The 18,182-nt window shown below is 41.9% G+C and overlaps 1 protein-coding gene across 1 annotated transcript in view; it reads right to left on the bottom strand.

The window, feature by feature from the left end:
• Positions 1-411: 411 nt before the first annotated feature.
• The window catches only part of mllt3 (MLLT3 super elongation complex subunit), a 177,191-nt gene continuing 159,420 nt past the window's right edge, over positions 412-18,182 (bottom strand). The window contains exons 13-14 of the mRNA XM_039823322.1: positions 14,855-14,926; positions 412-2,469 (exon numbers count right to left, since the gene is read on the bottom strand). Coding sequence (XP_039679256.1) covers positions 2,338-2,469; positions 14,855-14,926 — 204 coding nt within the window. The 3' untranslated portion in view covers positions 412-2,337. The remainder of the gene's footprint in view (positions 2,470-14,854; positions 14,927-18,182) is intronic.

Here is an 18,182-nt window from a genome sequence, read left to right as displayed (position 1 = left end):
TTATGTGCATGCGCACTAACCACCACTCCCTCCCCCAACCATCTTGTCGGTGATTGGCTGGAACGTGGTTTGTGGTGTTTTGGTGCACAGCCTGTGCCCCTAGTGTTTGTTTGACGTTTACGACCCCTGTGTTGTCTCCCAAGATCGGGCTTTTTCACAGTGTATTCAGGGGGCAGGCAGCTAGCGGATGAAGGAGAGATGCCTACGATTTGAGACAAAAATGAAATCGCGCTGAAACCTTGCAGGAACTCATAGTGCACCTTTAAAAGGTATCTTTCAGCCATCAAATATTTCTGCGTTTGAAAAACTGTGTTTGTGCACAATGATAAAATATATACAGCCACTGAAAAATGAATAAAAAGAAAAGCAGCATAAAAAAATCTGTGCCAAAAAAGCTCATCCACAAGTTACTTAACTCCTCGGTACATTATACAGAATATTTATTGTATGTCCTCAAAATACACAAAATAACATAAAACAGAACACAGGGTAAGAAAGCCCTTCAAGGTTATTGGGACTGCTTACCATCCTGAACTTTAAAAATCAAACAAAGGCATTCTCCTTGGGAAATGGATGCTGAGCTTTGCTTTAACAACTCAAACACCCACAAAATAAATAAAAGACACCCGTAACAGTACCTGTCAACCAAAATTCCCACTGGCTCTCTCTTTTGTTAAATGTAACCAAAATATTTCACACATTTCAGAAATGCAGAAGACAGAAGTCGTCTCTTTTCTGGTCTCATACTGCATGCAGGGACTTTGTTCTCCCTTTCCTCTTACAGGGCTTGGTCCGTTCTACAAAGAGAGAAGGATTTCCTTACAATCAGACTTTGTAGACAAACATTAGCAGTATCCTAAACCAACTGGATCTATTAACTATGCATTTGGCCCTGTAACTTTCTCCACGTTGCAGCCAATGAGCAGGACCTGCTGCAGTACATTAGTCCTGGATTTGGTACCAATGGGTTTTCGATTGTAGCATGAGAACTTTGACTTTAGTCATTTGTGCTCAGCTCACTCCAGCTGCCACTCAAGTCTTGCTTTATTACAGTGTCACAATATGGGAATAAAAAACTGCCAAAAGATGTTGCACTTGAAATTATGTGCTGGTGTGCTTCAATCTGTACAGCTGGAAAGCCAATCTCTTTCCTGCATGTGGAATACACATGATCACATTAGTCGGAGTTTGCGAGTTGTGTTTTATAATACATGCAATAATAGAAATACAAAATCTTTAAACGAGCTTCCTGTAAGAGGAGAAACCAAACGGTGGGGATTCAAAGCCACCATATGTAGAGTGTGTATGTCATGATAAAGTTTGCTTGTAGAAAAAGACATTTCAGTGAAAATTGTTGGTCAGATCCATGAGGCAGAGGGAGACAATAATAGCCGTAGATAAGTGTTGTTTTTTATACTACCACTGGGGGGCGCCAACATATAATTCTGCACAGAAGTAGTCACCAAAGATTTGTTTTTAAGCTCAAAATCAGATGGAGTCTTGCAAAGTTAGAGTAATGCCTGCACAATTTAGGCCTCAGTATGCTTCTTGGATGTCTAACAGTCTTCAACACACTCAGAATCTTTCTGAAACCGACAATCAGCCACTGTACCAGCCAGGCCATCGGTGCACAGGTGTGAACGGGAACAACAGGGGCTGTACAGCCGCACCAATGCCTCGGTTATCCCCCAGCCAGGCTGGATCTTTATCTGGACCTCAAGATTTGCTTCTTTTCTGGACTGGAATATAAATGTATGAGCGTCACCTTCACACCTGGTCTGGCAGTTTTTTGTTCCCATTGAAATTATTCAGTATTACATTCAGTAATGCTCAACTGTCACACAGAGTCAAATATATGCTGCTGTCAAGTGCTTAACACACACACACACACACACACACACACACACACACACACACACACACACACACACACACACACACACACTTCAATAAATAAAACTTACAATGTAGTAAGGCGATGTTGATCATGCATTTGTCCCAACGAACAATAAATCAAAGAACATAAATGGTAAAAATATGCACATTCATTAAGAGCAACAAGGTGGCCACTCCCTACTTGTTTTTTTATTTTTATAAATCAAGTGAGGTTTCAAGGCTTTCTGGGTGATCTCCTGATCCACAGGGCTCACCCTCCCCCCCCGCCCCAACACGTGGCCCTGGTTCTTCTGCATTCAGAGCGGTCCAACCAGCAGGCTGGACACAGCAACTGGACCCGCCCACAGCGGGTCTTTACATTGCATCCAAAGTTGGAGTTTGTTCAAGAAAAATCAAAAGTCTACGTGGAGACAGAGATCCAGCAGCCAGCTGCTCAGAGGCTCAGGACAATCCGGAGGTCTCCAGGTAACTCTGCAGTTTTCTGACCGTGCTTCTGTCCAAGGAGCAAAGGTCGAAGTCAAACGTAGTGTTTGTGATGTGGAAGTGTCCAGTCTCTTCAATCAGGTTCACAATCTGGAAAACACAGAGTACAATGGGCTCTATTCACATCTGTAATCACAAGTCTGAGCTGCCAGTCAAATCTCTGCCCAAACAAATATTGTTGCCGGATACAGCATTAAATATGAAACCAAAAGGAGAATTACAGCTTGTAATGTAAAGCCTTGGAAAGAAAATGAACAAGACCTCCATCATGTTCATCTGACGAGCCAGATGGTTTGTTACACGGGACCATGTGAGAAACTGTCATTGGAAACTGTTTGGAAAAGAGCAAGCACTTTGAAAAAAACACCTGGCAAAGGATTGGATGAACCATCTGTCTATCATGTCTGCCATTGTTGTTTTACGGGAACAGTGGCGGCCGTCACACACACCTACCTATCACCGGACGCTGAGTGGTTCGGTTAGCTGGTAGTTCAGACACAAATCCAATACTTGAAGCCTGACAAGATGGATTTATGGTGATCTTGTGATCCCACAATTCTTGCGTGATCTGGTGATATCAGGAGAATCCAGCTGCAGTGCAAGGTAACGGTCATGTGCCTTTCAAACTGCTGACTCTTGCCATCCCTCACCACAAAAGAACCATGCTAAAGAGCTTCTTGAGTTCTTTACAAAACAACAAATACTTGACATAGTTTCTTTTTAAACGGAAGGCTCCTTCACTGAAGCTTGAATGACAAACTTCCCTCTGAAAGCAGAGGCATTAAGAAGATACTATCAAATATAATTTCTTGTTGCAAAACTTGCTTTGTTGCATTCAGAGCTTTTGAAGCTACTGTTAAATACAAAATGTGATGGTATGGGTGAAAAAGGAAAGAGCTATATACTCGTGCCACTAAGAAATGAGTATCCTGGGTGTCGGCATTGCAGATTGTCTCTCAGACCTCTGAAAAAATTATTTGTATTCTCATTTTCTTTCTTGTAGGATGACTTGAACTGACTTAAAAGGATACATAGGGCAGGTATGACTGGTTTCAGCCTTTGGAGCCAGTGGTTGGGAGTCCTGCGGATTACAAGGAACACCATCCCATATAGCTTGGTCTACAGTTCTCAACAGTGTGGGGAAAATGACAAGGCAGATCTAAGTCCCATTCCACTTTGGGTGGCAATTTGGCCCGTTTAGTCATTTTCATTGCTGTTTAGGAGTTGTTTCAACTGGAAACAGCTACCCAGCTCATGTCTAAGGACATGCCATCTGCATTACAGCGTTCTAAGTGAGACACATGTGCTCCCCAGTGTGCAGCACAGGCTGGGAGTTAATCATTTCCATCTCTGGCAGCAGGAAGTTGAGCCACTTGGTGAACTGGGCTAGATTAGCCTGATTACTGTGCACGTTAAAGCTGTTCACGGGTGGAGTTGGTCTGGATGGGATTTGGTCTTTTCTCAGAGCCAGACGTCATGTTGGGAGAGCCAGGCTCCTGCTGGGAAGATCCACCGATACGTCACATGATAGGCCTCGAGGAGAGAAGTAAGAAACATGCAATCTCTCAGGTGGAGAGAGGGAAACCAAATCATTCATTGCTTCCAGATGAAGATTAAAGAGGACGTGGAACAGATCACAGCTCCTCTTCTAATCCAAAGCAACAACACAGCTGACTAACACTGGCATGTGCTCATATCATGCTGAAAACTCTAGCCACCCAATACATTTTTCATTCTTTTATCTGGAGTTTGACAGTTCAGTGCAACTATAATATAATAAAGTAGTGATACTAGTACAATTATAGAGTGTGGTCTCGACCTACTCTATCTGTAAAGTGTCTCGAGATAACTCGTGTTATGATTTGATACTATAAATAAAATTGAATTGAAATTGAATAACTACATGAAATGTTGTCTTATTGCCGCTGTAATCTCATACTAAAGATTGTGAGTGTAAATCTAACACAGACTATATGTTACATTCACTTAAGGAAACGTCCACTCTAAAAACATTTTAAAACTGGCAGACGTGAAGGAGAACTCCACCGATTTTACACATCCAAGTGTGTTTCCAGGTGTTGAGGAGTACTGCTGCATATTTGAATAAAGTAGTATAAAGCCTTCAGTGTGTCCAGATGTATGGAGGAAATATTTATTCATAATTCAAATTGAAAGTCCAAAGAGAAAACAAAGCGAGATCAAATTAAAAATATTATTTTCTTTTTTAAATTTTCCATTTGGCTTTGGCATTTAATATTTGGCTTTTGAATTTCAATTTAACATTGGCTTTTAATTTTCATTTAATATTTGGCTTTTGAATTTCAATTTAAGATTGGCTTTTAATTTTCATTTAATATTTGGCTTTTGAATTTCAATTTAACATTGGATTTTCATTTGGATTTAATATTTGGCTTTTGAATTTCCATTTAACATTGCGTTTTCGTTTGGACTTGACACATGTCAATGTAAATGAGGAGGCGTGGCCCAAAGGCTGGTGGGAGGGTCTGAAACGAAAGGGGTGCAGAGGCACCTTATGAGCAGCAGGGGGAGCTGACTGCTGAGGAGCATCTGTCTGCAGCTTCAGGCTGGCTTGGCCTCTTGTTTCACATGATAGAAAATGATGATGTAAGCTAAACACAAACGACATTTCATGCAACAACAGTGAAGTTTTTATGTAGTTACTATAATTGGGCCCGTGTTAGTGAGGACTAGATTAGGACTGTATTTAAAGCTGATTCTGGTTCCCAAGCCAAATATTAAATGAAAATTAAAAGCCAATGTTAAATTGAAATTCAAAAGCCAAATATTAAATTCAACAGCCAAAGCCAAATGGAAAATAAAAAAAAAAAATAATATTTAGGGGTCCAAGCCCGAGGGGGCAAGGGAACCGCGTGTTGCAAGGCAACGCGGTTCACATCTCCAACGGAGCGTGGAACCCTATTGTTTTTCTAAGGATTTTTATTATTAGGGGTCCAAGCCCGAGGGGGCAAGGGAACCGCGTGTTGCAAGGGAACCGCGTGTTGCAAGGCAACGCGGTTCACGTCTCCAGCGTTCTATGGCTCCCTACCAAATTTGGCGAAGATCGGCCATTAGGGGGCGCTATAATCAACATAAAAGTATTTTGCCCTGTTAATCAATGTTTATGGAATATTTGCAATGGTAATGTATGAAAGACCTTGCAGCTCACACTTCTCAATATTTACTGATGTTTACCTCCTACCGTTACGTTTTGGTTTTCGCATTTGCGTGCTCCCCTGGTGTTCTACAATAGACAAACTTCTTAACCCACCTGACAAAGTTTCTACAACCTTCACAGTGGACAAGTGTAACTCTTTTCTCCCACTTTTTCAATCCAAAATCAACACCATTCATATGCGCTGATACAGTGCAAATAAACATTGCAGTTGGTGCTAAGTGGAGAGTCTGTCATAGTGTGATTGGGCATGTCGGTGGCATTGATTCTTAATTTCCCACGAAGGTGATCACGGTTAAGTGTCAGTTAAACTTCTCATCTCCAATCCTATCGGTATTTGTGAGAAGTGGCGCTGTCCTGAGTTGAAAGCCTACTTTACGGCTTTATTATCGAGTTAATAGGCGCGTGTGTTCGTGTCGGTCGCTGTCCATTTCCTAAGGTTTTGAAATGCAAACAACTTTTGACTACTTTATTTTTTTTAAACGACGTGCGCCTGCGAGCACCCTCGGAGGAAAACATCAATCGGCGCCTATGACACCATTTACAACAACCTGACCACCTCCCCTGCTCTTTCAAACACCACACCTGCCGGTACCTCCACCCTCTAAGTCACTCTCTCATTTCTCTCTGCTGTCCCCTGTGGTCAGGGGGGTTGAGAAGTTTGTTTATAGTAGAGAATTGTTAAAAGTAGTCTGTATATGCATGGACATGAACTGTTAACCACTACATTTGCAACGGCAGAGTACCGCAGACCTCGTGCATCAAACCTCTCGACATTCACCAACGTTTGCCCCCCCTACGTAATGCTTCCGGTCCCGCATTGGCGCAGCTTCGCGGGTCATCGGGGGCGACTGGCGCGGCTCCCCGGGGCATGGCGGACGACTGGCATCAGAGGCGAATGGCATCGGAGGCGAATGGCATCGGAGGCGAATGGCCTCGGAGGCGAATGGCATCGGAGGCGAATGGCATCGGAGGCTTGGGCCCCGTCATAACTGCTTGCAGTTCTAGTTCTTCTTCTTCTCCGCCTAAAACTCCGACTGCAGCCTAAACCGTACATGGTGGGGGGTTGCCATTTTCAGGACTGGTCCAAAACCCCGCAAGGACCTCAGGCGCAAGAATTCACCCATTTCCACCACTAGATGGCGCTATAGCAGAAAAAACGCGTTTGGCCCCATAACTCCCACACCGTACACCCGACATTCAAAAACAATACATCTACGCGTTCCCTGGATCCAACTGAATCACGTCATATAGGCCACGCCCATTTCCGCCTGGACTTTTATTCGTGAAAAATCAAGATTTATTAAAAACCTACTTTTTCGAACTCCTCCTAGACCGTGCGACCGATCTGGACGAAACTTGGAAGCTAGCATCCCCAGACTGTCCTGACAAAAAGTTATAAAAGGAATTTTTGTACGATCAAAATTGCGCATATAACGCACAAACTAATTTGTGTAGCTAACTATGAAAACACCAACTTTGCCATATCTCAGCCAAATTAAATGATATCAACGCCAATCTTTAGATTATTCTTTGCCATGATCCTGTGGAGTTAACCCATGCGTTTTACGAAAATTGGTTACTAGGGGGCGCTACAACTACAAAAAGTTTATATCTCATGAACGGCTCATCCGCTTTATACGAAATTTGATGCGTACCATCTGGGGGCAATCCAATTTTGCTACGTTAAAGTATGCGCATTTGATGACAAAACAAATTGTCCTAGCTAGCTACCACACACATATCATATCTCGGCCAAATTACATTTTATCAGCAAATAACTTGAGTTCCGTGTTCAACATCTGACGACGATACTCTGTACCGAATTTGGCAAAGATTGGCCTTTAGGGGGCGCTATAAGCAACGTTTATTTGTTTCCCGCCAATTTTCTCAATGCATTTCAATGGGAAATTTGCAATTGCAATTTCTCTGCCACAGTAAAAGCAATCAACACAAAATTTGTGGTGGTCGTTCGGCATGGCGTTCTGAGGCGCTGTACTAAATTTGGCAAAGATAGGCCATTAGTGGGCACTATAATCAACATAAAAGTGTGTTGCCCTGTCAATCAATGTTAATGGGATATTTGCAATGGGAATGTATCAAAGACCTTGCAGCTCACACTTCTCAATATTTACTGATTTTTACCTCCTACCATTACGTTTTGGTTTTCGCTTTCGTGTGCTCCCCTGAGGCCTGTACTACGAAGCAGGATTTGGCGTTAACGAGCTAACTTAAGGCTCAACCCAGGATTGTCTGTACTACGAAGGTGGATCAGTTGTTATCGGGTTCAATCACCGTGGTAACTCATGCTGAACACCTAACCTGGTCGGGAGCAGGTTAAGTTGGAGATCAGAGAACAACCGGTGTTAAAGCACCGCCTACTGACCAATCAATAGGTCGATTGATAACGGCGTCACCGTTCTTAAAGAAGATCAGGCGGAGCTCGGCACAGAGAGAGAGAGAGAGAGAGAGCGAGAGAGAGGGGTGCGCTCATAAAAGTTAAACATTGAGAGACCAACAACCCCGTTAACATGGGTATTTTTATGAAATATAGCCTATATATTTTAATGGGAGGGAATTACATATCGGCTTCTTGAGCCATGTGTCGCTAGTGCGCACATCGGTTTGAATTATGTTTTTATATATTTTTTATTTGCTCTCACGATCGCTTCCCACTGCCAGGGTTGCAACTGAAATAATAGGCTAAATCAACGACACTTTATGGAAAGCACAAGTGTAATTATGGTCAGATCTTGGTCCTGACTGATGGGGAAGTGATATTAATAAGCGTTGTGATTTAAACATCTACAGCGTCGGCTATTCATTTATTTATTTTTTCCAGCTTTCCTTCCTGTTTTAGGAAGCAGCGACTGTATTGCGTTTTCTCTGTAAAACCGTGTCTGTGTTCTTCATATGGGGGGGTTATATAACATGCGGCTCTGGTAGATGTTTGCGATTGGTTGTGGTGCGCAAACACCGCCTCTTTTATGTGAACCCGCGTGCCGCTGGATTGGGAAATCCTGAGTTGACTGAACTAGTTGATAACCAGCGTCGTAGTACAGGTCATGATGGACCGCGGTTGTTAGGTTAGGTGAAGCCGGATTACTGAAAGAGATCCAGGACAAGTTGATCTTGCTTTGTAGTACAGGCCTCTGGTGTTATATACAATAAACAAACTTCTTAACCCACCTGACAAAGTTTCTACAACCTTCACAGTGGACAAATGTAACTCTTTTCTCAATCCAAAATCAACACCATTCTGCGCTGATACTGTGCAAATAAACATTGCAGTTGGTGCTAAGTGGAGAGTCTGTCAAAGTGTGATTGGGTATGTTGGTGGCATTGATTGTTAATTTCCCACGAAGGTGATCGCGGTTACGTGTCAGTTAAACTTCTCATCTCCAATCCTATCTGTATTTGTGAGAAGTGGCGCTGTCCTGAGTTGAAAGCCTACTTTACGGCTTTATTATTGAGTTAATAGGCGCGTGTGTTCATGTCGGCCGCTGTCCATTTCCTAAGGTTTTGAAATGCAAACAACTTTTGACTACTTTCTTTTTTTTTTAACCACGTGCGCCTGTGAGCACCCACGGAGGAAAACATCAATCGGCGCCTATGACACCATTTACAACAACCTGACCACCTCCCCAGCTCTTTCAACCACCACACCTGCCGGTACCTCCACCCTCGAAGTCACTCTCATTTCTCTCTGCTGTCCCCTGTGGTCAGGGGGGTTAAGAAGTTTGTTTATAGTAGAGAATTGTTAAAAGTAGTCTGTATATGCATGGAGATGAACTGTTAACCACTACATTTGCAACGGCAGAGTACCGCAGACCTCGTGCATCAAACCTCTCGATATTCACCAACGTTTGCCCCCCCTACGTAATGCTTCGGGTCCCGCTTTGGCGCAGCTTCGCGGGTCATCGGGGGCGACTGGCGCGGCTCCCCGGGGCCAAAATTACACATGTGGACAACTAGGTGGCGCTGTAATGGTTTTTTTGGCTTTAACTCCCACATTACACATCGCACATTAGAAATCTTTACATCCACGTGTTCCGTGAATCAAGCTGAATTACCTGATATAGGCCACGCCCATTTCCGCGCAAACGTTTTTTCGCAATATCGCGCAATGTGCAAAACCAACTTTTTCGAACTCGTCCTAGGCCGTGCGACCGATCTGCACGAAACCTGGTAGGTAGCATCTCCAGATGGACCTGACAAAAAGTTATTGAAGGAATTTTGCTACGTTAAAGTATGCGCATTTGACGACAAAACAAATTGTCCTAGCTAGCTACCACACACATATCATATCTCGGCCTAATTAAATGTTATCAGCAGATAACTTGAGGTCCTTGTTCAAAATCTGACGATGATACTCTGTACCAAATTTGACGAAGATCGGCCTTTAGGGGGCGCTATAAGCAACGTTTATTTGTTTCGCCCACTAACTCAATGAATTTCAATGGGACATTTGCAATTGCAATATCTCTGCCACAGTAAAAGCAATCAACACAAAATTTGTGTGACGATCGGCCATTAGGGGGCGCTATAATCAACATATAAGTGTTTTGCCCTGTTAATCAATGTTAATGGAATATTTGCAATGGGAATGTATCAAAGACCTTGCAGCTCACACTTCTCAATATTTACTGATGTTTACCTCCTACCGTTAGGTTTTGGTTTTCACTTTTGCCTGGTCCCATGGTTTTCTACAATAAAGAAACTTCTTAACCCACCTGACAAAGTTTCTACAATCTTCACAGTGGACAAAATGTTACTCTTTTCTCCCACTTTTTCAATCCAAAATCAACACCATTCATATACCCTGATACCGTGCAATTAAACATTGCAGTTGGAGATAAGTGGAGAATCTGTCATAGTGTGATTGGTTATGTCGGTGGCATTGATTCTTAATTACCCACGAAGGTGATCGCGGTCACGTGTCAGTTAAACTTCTCATCTCCAATCCTATCTGTATTTGTGAGAAGTGGCGCTGTCCTGAGTTGAAAGCCTACTTTAAGGTTCTGAAATGCAAACAACTTTTGACTACTTTATTTTTTTAAACGACATGCGCCTGTGAGCACCCTTGGAGGAAAACATCAATTGGCGCCTATGACACCATTTACAACAACCTGACCACCTCCCCTGCTCTTTCAACCACCACACCTGCCTACCCCCTTCCACCCTCTCAGTCACTCTCTCATTTCTCTCTGCTGTACACTGTGGTCAGGGGAGTTGAGAAGTTTGTTTATAGTAGAGAATTGTTAAAAGTAGTCTGTATATGCATGGAGATGAACAGTTAACCACTACATTTGCAACGGCAGAGTACCGCAGACCTCGTGCATCAAACCTCTCGATATTCACCAACGTTTGCCCCCCGTACGTAATGCTTCGGGTCCCGCATTGGCGCAGCTTCGTGGGTCATCGGGGTCGACTGGCGCGGCTCCCCGGGGCATCGCGGACGACTGGCATCGGAGGCGAATGGCATCAGAGGCGAATGGCATCGGAGGCGAATGGCATCGGAGGCTTGGGCCCCGTCATAACTGCTTGCAGTTCTAGTTAGGGGTCCAAGCCCGAGGGGGCAAGGGAACCGCGTGTTGCAAGGCAACGCGGTTCACACTCCAGCGGAGCGTGGAACCCTATTGTTTTTCTAAGGATTTTTATTTTTTTTATTATTATTCTTCTTCTTCTTCTTCTTCTTCTTCTTCTTCTCCGCGTAAAACTCCGACTGCAGCCTAAACCGTAAATAGTGGGGAGTTGCCATTTTCAGGACTGGTCCACAACCCTGCAAGGACCTCAGGCGCAAAAATTCACCCATTTCCACCACTAGGTGGCGCTATACCAGAAAAAACGCGTTTGGCCCCATAACTCCCACACCGTACACCCGACATTCAAAAGCAATACATCTACGCGTTCCCTGGATCCAGCTGAATCACGTGATATAGGCCACGCCCATTTCCGCCTAGACTTTTATGCATGAAAAATCGTGATTTATCAAAAACATACTTTTTCGAACTCCTCCTAGACCGTGCGACCGATCTGCACGAAACTTGGAACCTAGCATCTCCAGACTGACCTGACTAAAAGTTATGGAAAGAATTTTTATCCGATAAAAATTGCGCATATAACGCACAAACAAATTTGTGTAGCTAACGATGAAAACACCAACTTTGCCATATCTCAGCCAAAATAAATGCCATCAACCCCAAACTTTAGATTATTCTTTGACATGAGCCTCTGGAGGTACTCCATGCGTTTTATGAAAATTGGTCCCTAGGGGGCGCTACAAGTACAAAAAGTTTATATCTCATGAACGGCTCATCCGATTGATACAAAATTTGATGGGTACCATCAAGGGCCAATCCTGAGGCCAACCCTAGACTGGAGTACCGTGGGGTCAAAGTGGGCGTGGCCTATGGGACCCGATGTGACCCAACTCTAGATTCACCACTTACACTAATGTGAACAACTTCAAATTTACAGGGTAGATTGATAATGGACCATGGACCACACCTACCAAAAATTACACATGTGGACCACTAGGTGGCGCTGTAATGGTTTTTTGTCATTAACTCCCACAATACACATCACACATTAGAAATTCTTACATCCACGTGTTCCTTGAATGATGCTGAATTGCCTGATGTAGGCCACGCCCATTTCCGCGCAAACGTTTTTTCGCAGTGTCGCGCAACGTGCAAAACCAACTTTTTCGAACTCGTCCTAGGCTGTGCAACCGATCTGCACGAAACCTGGTAGTTAGCCTCTCCAGATCGACCTGACAAAAAGTTATGGAAATAATTTTGCTATGTTAAAGTATGCCAAATTGACAACCAAACAAATTGTCCTAGCTAGCTACCACACACGTATCATATCATATCTCGGTTAAATTTAAAGTTATCACCAAATGACTTGATATCCTTGTTCAACATTCCACTACGATACTCTCTACCAAATTTGGGTAAGATCGACCTTTAGGGGGCGCTATAAGCAACGTTTATTTGTTTTCCCGCCAATTTTCTCATTGCATTTCAATGGGAAATTTGCAATTGCAATATCTCTGCCATAGTAAAAGCAATCAACACAAAATTTGTGGTGCTCGTTCGGCATGGCGTTCTGAGGCGCTGTACCAAATTTGGCAAAGATCGGCCATTAGTGGGCGCTATAATCAACATAAAAGTGTTTTGCCCTGTCAATCAATGTTAATGGAATATTTGCAATGGGAATGTATCAAAGACCTTGCAGGTCACACTTCTCAATATTTAGAGAGAGAGAGAGAGAGAGAGAGAGAGAGAGAGAGAGAGAGAGAGAGGTGCGCTCATAAAAGTTAAACATTGAGAGACCAACAACCCCGTTCACATGGGTATTTTTATGAAATATAGCCTATATATTTTAATGGGAGGGAATTACATATCGGCTTCTTGAGCCATGTGTCACCAGTGCGCACATCGGTTTGAATTATGTTTTTATATATTTTTTCTTTGCTCTCACGATCGCTTCCCACTGCCAGGGTTGCAACTGAAATAATAGGCTAAAGCAACGACAGTTTATGGAAAGCACAAGTGTAATTATGGTCAGATCTTGGTCCTGACTGATGGGGAAGTGATATTAATAAGCGTTGTGATTTAAACATCTACAGCGTCGGCTATTCATTTATTTATTTTTTTCAGCTTTCCTTCCTGTTTTAGGAAGCAGCGACTGTATTGCGTTTTCTCTGTAAAACCGTGTCTATGTTCTTCATATTTATGGAGAATTATAATTTGCTCTTCTTATATAACATGCGGCTCTGGTAGATGTTTGCGATTGGTTGTGGTGCGCAAACACCGCCTCTTTTATGTGAACGTGCATGCCGCTGGATTGGGAAACCCTGAGTTGACTGAACTAGTTGATAACCAGCGTCGTAGTACAGGTTATGATGGACCGCGGTTGTTAGGTTAGGTGAAGCCGGATTACTGAAAGAGATGCAGGACAAGTTGATCTTGCTTCGTAGTACAGGCCTCTGGTGTTATATACAATAAACAAACTTCTTAACCCACCTGACAAAGTTTCTACAACCTTCACAGTGGAAAAGTTTAACTCTTTTCTCCCACTTTTTCAATCCAAAATCAACACCATTCATATGCGCTGATACCGTGCAAATAAACATTGCAGTTGGTGCTAAGTGGAGAGTCTGTCATAGTGTGATTGGGTATGTTGGTGGCATTGATTCTAAATTTCCCACGAAGGTGATCGCGGTTACGTGTCAGTTAAACTTCTCATCTCCAATCCTATCTGTATTTGTGAGAAGTGGCGCTGTCCTGAGTTGAAAGCCTACTTTACGGCTTTATTATCGAGTTAATAGGCGCGTGTGTTCGTGTCGGCCGCTGTCCATTTCCTAAGGTTTTGAAATGCAAACAACTTTTGACTACTTTTTTTTTTTTTTGAACGACGTGCGCCTGTGAGCACCCACGGAGGAAAACATCAATCGGCGCCTATGACGCCATTTACAACAACCTGACCACCTCCCCTGCTCTTTCAACCACCACACCTGCCTACCCTCTTCCACCCTCTCAGTCACTCTCTCATTTCTCTCTGCTGTCCCCTGTGGTCAAGGGGGTTAAGAAGTTTGTTTATAGTAGAGAATTGTTAAAAGTTAAAAATTGTTAAAATAGTCTGTACATGCATGGAGATGAACAGTTAACCACTACATTTGCAACGGCAGAGTACCGCAGACCTCGTGCATCAAACCTCTCGATATTCACCAACGTTTGCCCCCCCCCTACATAATGCTTCGGGTCCCGCATTGGTGCAGCTTCGCGGGTCACCCGGGACGACTGGCGTCGGAGGCGAATGGCATCGGAGGCGAATGGCATCGGAGGCTTGGGCCCCGTCATAACTGCTTGCAGTTCTAGTTTTAATTGGATCTTGCTTTGTTTTCTCTTTGGACTTTCAATTTCTCTTTGGACTTTCAATTTGAATTATGAATAAATATTTCCTCCATACAGAGGGAGCTGTGTGAAGTCTGATAAATGTCCTGGCTATGGACTACAAGTTTGAAACAGATAAAAGTCTGGAGGTGTGGAGTTAGAAAGAAGAGAGTTTATCAGACCTCTGTAGCTCCTTATCTCTGCTAAAGGCTACATAGCTGCTACTAGCATAACACACTGGAATCTCCAAACTGTTGGCAGTTAGATTCGGCACCCCCCACACACACACACACACACACACACACACACACACACACACACACACACACACACACACACACACACACACACACACACACACACACACACACACACACACCTGTTGCAGGATATGACCTTCTCTGAGTGTCATCAGTCTTTTGTGCAGTTCCACTAGCTCGTCCAGGTAAGCCTGAAAAACACAGCAACATGTTAATCACGCATGTGTAATCAGTGAACCTCTTACAAGCATGTGTTCCCCTTATAGTCCCCATTAGTAGCTGTAAGATTTGATTATTATATCATTCTGTCTGTGTGACAGTAACACATATCCATGTTCTTTGTACCATACCATGTTTACACTGAGTTAAGTATTCAAACTAGGGATCGACCGATACTGTTTTTTCAAGGCCTGTACCGATTATTAGTAGTTACCGAACCAATTAAAATCTTTAAGTCAAACTTAAGATTTTGGAATGTTACAAACTCCAACACAAAACTTTGTTTAAATACTTTAAGCAATTATTTAATAAATTAGAAACTTTCAACATAATACCCAGAGTCAGATAGTGTTGTGGGGAGGACATGAAGTCAGAGTCAGTGGTGAGTAAAACCGAAGCAGAGGGACAGACACAGAGCTGTAGCCGAGCCTAAGTAGACCACTTTTTAATTCATTAACTTTATCTGTTATTAGGCAAATAAAACACTGATACAGATAATCTGCAAACTGACAAAAACGGCCCGATAATCTGCCAGGGCTGAAAATCGGTCTATCCCTAATTCAAACCCAAGACTTTGGTACCTTTGGGAACTCCATTTGAATTAGAAGTTGCTGCCAAAAATCCACTCTAAAATACTAATAATAGTATAATAACTTTAGAAAGCCAGTTTTGTTCTAAGTTTCATTTATCCAAAAATTTTTGGGAAAGTTTTGTTTTATGTTATGTTTTTAGAAAAACTGAATAGTGAGGAAACATTTATGTTGTTTGCAAGTTTGATCTGTGAATTTTTTCATGTCTGTTATGGCCGATTTAACTACCGGTAAATCTCATGGGGGGTCGAAAGTTAGATTTGTTAGCTGGAATGTCAAAGGCCTAAATAGCCCAATCAAAAGAGGCAGAATTTTTGCATACTTTCTTTGCATACCGTTCTAATCCCAAATCTTCGTCCCGTTCTAAGATGGCCCAAGCCTTAGCTACATTTATAGCTCAAGTAGGGGCGGTTGATCCTTGGCGATTACAGTTTCCACACAACAGAGAATATTCCTATTTTTCACATGTTCATGTTCACTCCTATTCAAGAATTGATTATTTCTTTATTGATAAATCTCTTCTTCCTTCTGTTGACCAAATCGAATATCTACCTATTGTGGAATCAGACCATGCTCCTTTACAATTAGACCTTACTTGCAATTTGAGGTATAACGAACGACCTTTGTGGAGACTAAACACGGCCTTATCAGATCCTGTGTTTTGTACATTTATTTCCACAGCTATAGATAATTTCCTATTATATAACCGATCCGAATCTATTACAGCATCTACATTGTGGGAGACACTTAAAGTAGTTATTAGGGGAGAAATAATTTCATATACTTCAAATCTCAATAAAAAATGTTAACAAAAACTGGACAATTTAATTGATTCTATAAGAAGGGTAGATAACCTCAACTCTACGTCTTCGTCACCTGAACTTTGTAAAGAGAGGTTGAACCTTCAAGTTCAGTACAATCTTTTATCAACAAATAAAACTGAATGGTATGTATTACGTTCTAAAGGTTACATTTATGAACATGGAGAAAAAGCAGGTTGACTTCTAGCCCACCAGCTAAAATCTAAAGCTGCCTCTCAACTTATACCTCAAATTTGTAACAGTAATAATGATTTAATAGTTAATCCAATTGAAATTAATAACACTTTTAAGAACTACTTCTCAAATTTGTATACTTCTGAAAGCCCTGAATCTAACTCTGAAATTTTTGAATTTTTGAACAATATAGATATACCCACCCTCAATTCTGCGCAGAAAACTAATTTGGATCAGCCCATACAAATAGAAGAGATTTTAAACTCGATCACATTAATGCAGAACAAAAAAACTCCTGGCCCTGATGGCTATCCAATAGACTTTTATAAAAGATTTTCAGATAAATTAGCCCCTATTCTTCTTGATATGTTTGAGGATTCATTGGAAAAGGGTAGCTTGCCACAAACCTTGAACGAGGCAAACATTATACTCTTACTAAAACCTGGAAAAGATCCCTTGAAATGTAACTCTTATAGGCCAATCTCTCTCTTAAATTCAGATGTAAAAATCTTGGCAAAAATCCTTGCTTTACGTTACAGTAATAGAGAACTTGATTTCAAAAGACCAAACAGGTTTTGTCAGAGGTCGACATTCTTTTAGTAATATCTGGAGATTGTTAGGGGTAATACACTCGTCTAAACTTTCTCAGGACCCTGTTCCTCAGGTAGTCATCTCGTTAGATGCTGAAAAAGCATTCGACAGGGTGGAGTGGAAATATTTATTCTTTGTGCTGGAAAGATTTGGCTTTGGTACATCTCTTCTCTCATTGATTAAGTTATTATATTTCTCCCCTAAAGCAGCTGTAATTACAAATAGAGTATGTTCAAAGCATTTTCCCCTATCACGGGGTACAAGACAAGGTTGCCCTCTTAGCCCTTTACTTTTTACTTTAGCCATCGAGCCCCTATCTATAGCATTAAGACATTCACAGTATTTTACTGGCATCAGCTGCAGGGGCATAGAACATAGAGTATCCTTATATGCCGATGATATGCTGTTGTATCTTTCAAATCCGATCTTAGGTATTCCACAGGTAGTTAAAATTTTGAAAAAATTTGGAACTTTCTCAGGCTATAAACTGAATTTTTCGAAAAGTGTTTGTTTCCCCATAAACAGTAAGGGCCTCCAGATTTCAAATACAGATATACCTTTTCAGTTGTCTTTAACGGGTTTTAGATATTTAGGTATAAACATCACACAGGGATTCCCTAACATTTACAAAGAGAACTTTGTTCCTCTAATTGAAAAGTTAAAATTAGACCTCAAAAAATGAAATTTCCTATTTCTCTCTCTTGCAGGTAGAATTAATTGTGTAAAAATGAACATTTTACCAAGATTCTTGTACTTGTTTCAATGCATTCCAATATTTTTAACAAAATCCTTTTTTCGAAATTTAGACAGACTTATTTCATCATTTATATGGAGTGGAAAAACACCTAGGATTAGGAAGGAATTTCTCCAAAGACAGAAATCTCAAGGCGGATTAGCTCTTCCTAATTTCAGGTATTATTATTGGGCTGCAAATATCTCGAAAATACTTTATTGGCTTCAGAACCCCCAAGATACCTGGTGTGTTTCAGAGGCAAACTCCTGTACCTCATCATCCCTTCCTGCTTTAGCTTTATCTAAATTACCCCTTTGTA

Source organism: Perca fluviatilis, chromosome 14 (assembly GCF_010015445.1).
Source record: "Perca fluviatilis chromosome 14, GENO_Pfluv_1.0, whole genome shotgun sequence".
Classification (NCBI taxonomy): Eukaryota; Metazoa; Chordata; class Actinopteri; order Perciformes; family Percidae; genus Perca; species Perca fluviatilis.
The sequence above is the reverse complement of the archived record's forward strand: the minus strand, read 5'-3'. Positions and strand labels throughout refer to the sequence as shown.